The sequence below is a fragment of the Elephantulus edwardii genome, unplaced genomic scaffold (genome assembly GCF_000299155.1).
Source record: "Elephantulus edwardii isolate Elephantulus edwardi_28Jun2011 unplaced genomic scaffold, EleEdw1.0 scaffold00307, whole genome shotgun sequence".
Lineage (NCBI taxonomy): Eukaryota > Metazoa > Chordata > Mammalia > Macroscelidea > Macroscelididae > Elephantulus > Elephantulus edwardii.
The window spans coordinates 795365-799539 of record NW_006400057.1 but is presented as its reverse complement, the minus strand read 5'-3'; the positions used below and the strand labels follow the sequence as shown (position 1 = coordinate 799539).

Here is a 4175-nt window from a genome sequence, read left to right as displayed (position 1 = left end):
AAGCATCTCAAAAACACACTTCAAAGAGTTTTGGTATGTCTCTAAGTTGAAAGCATCAGTAACCACAAAGAGGCTTTCTAAATTATTGAAATTTCATTTCTTGTGGCCTTTTCACTTCTTTTTAAGAACTGTTTCTTATTTCAATCACAAAGGATGCACAGAAAGATTAAAATTCAATATGAATGTCCTATTTGATGTTTACAGAATTTTTCCCCCTTTTGATTGTCTTTCGGGGGCAACATAAATTCCTAGAGGATGTAGGATTCTTTGGCTACAAGATGCATTTTCCTAACATTGTTTTGGCCTCTAAAGTCTTTGAATCTAGGCACACATTCTGAGCACCCTGAAGCGCTGCTTTAGAGTAAACCCCTGTGTTCAAGGTCGCAGGGGTAGATGCCCGTGGCGACCTGAGCAAGCAGCTGCAGAGCATCGCTGTCTGTGAGACTGCCCATTCCCTCCACTCTTGGGATTCGCCAGGGCTGCTAGCGAAACCGCCCAGACACTCTTTCCGTGGACGGATTGGGAAGCGCGTCTCTCGAAGGTTCCCGAGCTGCAGACCGAGGGCGGGCCCGGAATCGAGGCGGAGCCTGCGGTGCAAGGCGGCCCGGGCTCCGCCCCTCGGCCGAGCCTGTTGTTGTGGGCGGGTCTCGGCGTCTCAGGCTCCGCCCCATCTCGAGCCTATTGGTGCAGACGGCGCGCGGTGGGCCGAGCTCCGCCCAGCGGCCGACCCTGTTGGCTCCTGCGGCTCTGCCGTCAGGAGACGCTGTGGCGGCGAGTCGGAGCGCGCTGCCGGCTCGCGCTCACTCACCGGCCGGCGGGTGTCCCGCAGCGCCCGCTCTCAGCCCTCCCGGCCATGCAGCGGCTGGCCATGGACCTGCGGATGCTCTCTCGGGAGCTCTCGCTCTATCTGGAGCACCAGGTCCGGGTCGGCTTCTTCGGTTCGGGAGTGGGCTTATCCCTGATCCTGGGCTTCAGCGTCGCCTATGCCTGCTACTACCTTAGCAGCATTGCCAAGGTGAGCCGAGGGGCGGCGCGGGCAACCCGCGCGCAGGGCCGCAGGCGGCTGAGCGCCGAGCCGGAGCCGGGGAAACCCGGGGAACCGGCGCTGCCGCTCGAGGGGCGCGGCCGGGGCCCGCACAGTTGCTCCACAAGGGTTGCTTCTTGCCGGCATCCGATGGACGACTTCCCGGGCGCGCGGGTGATCTGGCCGGTACTGGACTTGAAGCTGCAGCTAGTCCCCTCGCCACCCCCCCCTCCCCCGACCTCGGCGGGGCGCCGTGCTCGTGCACTTTTGATGCTGACTTCTTGATCTTAACGCTCGCCTTTCCCTGTGTGTGTATCTGTGTGTGTACTTTATCACCGTTGTGAGTACACACGTCCCTGTGATAGGGAATTGCTTGCCATCTCCCTCGGAGGGAGATGTCATCGGGAGGACGCACGGGTGCATCTGAGAGCGGGGGCGGGGGCGGGGGAGGGCCAAGCCTGCGCTCATTCCCGTTTTACGGCGGACAGAAACTGTGCTCTGTCTGAACCCTTTACCGATCCTGGTTTTTCCCTCAGAAACCCCAGGTAGTGACCGGAGGTGAGAGTTTCAACCGCTTTCTTCAGGACCACTGCCCGGTGGTGACCGAGACGTACTACCCCACCGTGTGGTGCTGGGAGAGCCGGGGCCAGACGCTGCTGAGACCCTTCATCGCCTCCAAGCCCTCGGTGCAGTACAGGAAGTAAGTAATTTCTCCAGATGCAGTTTTGGGGGACACATTCTGAAAAACTGTCTGGGTTTGATAGTAGGTCTGGTTTTGTAGGTATTTAGCAAAGAAAGGGGAAATGAAAATGGAAGGTAGGTCTCCTACCCCACTGCCAGCCGCAGTAAATACTGATACTGCTTGTCACGTCTTTCTTACATGGGTGATCTGATAGAAGTGACTTATTTCTATGTTTAGGTTTCGAGACATGTTTGCAGGTTATTGTTTTCTCGTTTGTCATTCACCAATCCCCAAGGAACTAGAACCTTTAATGACATGAACTGTTTCATTGATTGGTATTAGGTATAGGTGAGGAGTCAGAGAAGAAAGACAATTAATTTGGATGATGTGTGAGGGACACATATAAAAGACCTTCATGTTGACAGGCAACTAGGTTTTTCATAACTATGTCCTAAGATGACAAAAAGATGGCCCAAAATATATCCCTTACAAGAATATTTAAATGGTGTCTGGTATTAATTTACCTGCTGTCATCTAGTCCTCCTGAAGTTTCTTTGTTGCCTTGAACTTGCTCTATTTGGGAAAATCCTGTCAATTCCTACAAACTGTTTAAGAAGCACTTGAAAATCCTGAAGAAGTAATTTTGTGTTACACTTTGCCAGATGACTGCATCCTGAGTCAGAAGACCGAGTAGTGATAAGATTGGCATTTTTACACGTTGATAATTCCCTGTTGAATTATTTGGGTGACCTCAATCAAATAGGGGTTAAATGCTGGGTATTTTAGAGTAATCACAGAATGATTAGGGTAAATATTTGAAGTGACGTGAAGGTTTTTAATATATTTTACTGATGTTGCTGAAAATTATTTTATTGTACTAACCCTTATATTGTAAGTCAGTGTGACTTAGTTGTAGTTAACAGGCAGTCCCTGGCTTGCAAATGAGGTCTGTCCCTCAATGTGACTTTATGTCCAATTTGTAGGTATTTTGCTATCCTTACTGCCTAAAGAGAAAGATGTCCTTGGAAACCAGTGGAGGGTCAGCTGAGTCCTGTCTTGAAAGCTGTTGAGTTCGAGTTATTGCAGTAAAAGGGGCAAAGCTTTTTCAGTGGTTTAAAAGCTGTGTGTGCAGCAAGAGACAGTGATTGTGATGAGGAATTTGTTAGACTGAGGGTTAATTTGGAGAGATCTGGTGGCTTATTGGTAAGATGTTTCACTGCCAACCTAAAAGCGTATGGTTCAAATCTATCAGGTGCTCTGAGAGAGAAAAATGGGCAGTCTCCTCCCATGTGATTGACTGCCTCTGATACCCACTGGAGAATCAGCTGTGGGTCAGCTCTGACTCGATGGTACACAATAATGACAACAGGGTAAGTTCAGTTGTTTCAAAGTGTAGGCAGATTTACAGAACACTAAGCTCCTCTGCAGGAGAACGATGAGCGATCTCTTCCGACAACAAGGGACAAGTAGGAGTTGCCCATAAGTCATGTTCCTAACTTACTGCAGTGTACATATATGTGAATATTTAATAAAAACTCATTTTTAGATTAAGCCATAACTTAAAATATTTAATGAGTAATGTCTTTTGAATTCTTCCCTTTAGTGAGCTTATTAAAACTCCAGACGGAGGGCAGATCTCACTGGATTGGTTTGATAATGATAACAGTAAGAGCTACATAGATGCCAGCACCAGACCTACGATCTTACTGTTGCCTGGCCTCACTGGAACGAGCAAGGAGTCGTATATTCTTCATATGATCCAGCTCAGCGAGGAACTGGGATACAGGTACTGGAGAAAGTTGTTGTGTTTGGGGATTCATTCCTCCCTCCCACCACCACCATTTTCCACTTATTTATTGTAAAGGAAGCCCAAATAACATCCATCTCCATGTTTGGTTCAGAAATACTTTATTGTTTCTTACAGGGATAAAGCCATTCCTTATTTGTCTGTGCTTCCTTCTTGCCTGCTAGTTTCAGCAAGATGTCTAATTAAATCTACTCACAAGAAATACCACTTCACATGTGGGCACTCTTCAGATTTAGGTGGAAAAGAATGAGAATTGCAGAGAACTGGCAGAGGACCTAGATCAAAAGGCCCTGTTGGAGAGAGTGCTACAGGGAACAGCAGTTACAAGCCCGTGAGAGATTACCCAGTGACCCTCATGCACACTCTCTATCTGGGCCCTGCACTCACTAAGCCTGTCTCCCTGGCTCAGATCTCAAGTGCGAAAAAATACACAGAATCAGCTTATTTTCCCAAAGGTACAATCCCTATCTTACTCCCAGCTGCAGGAAAATATCCTTGTCCCTTCTACCTACCTCAGTTTGCAAGTGCACATGGCTAGAGTCCAGCTGATGTTGCTATAGCATTTTTTTTAATTAGTTGGGTTTTTTTTTTTTTTAATTTCTTTATTTTTCATTTCAATGAACATCTACAGAGATTTTGGAATTCCATTCATTCATTGTTGC

At 48.1% G+C, this 4175-nt stretch overlaps 1 protein-coding gene across 1 annotated transcript in view; it reads left to right on the top strand.

Moving 5' to 3' along the window:
• The first annotated feature begins 853 nt into the window (after positions 1-853).
• Positions 854-4175, top strand: part of ABHD3 (abhydrolase domain containing 3) — a 71074-nt gene continuing 67752 nt past the window's right edge. The window contains exons 1-3 of the mRNA XM_006901062.1: positions 854-1015; positions 1561-1724; positions 3310-3492. Coding sequence (XP_006901124.1) covers positions 854-1015; positions 1561-1724; positions 3310-3492 — 509 coding nt within the window. The remainder of the gene's footprint in view (positions 1016-1560; positions 1725-3309; positions 3493-4175) is intronic.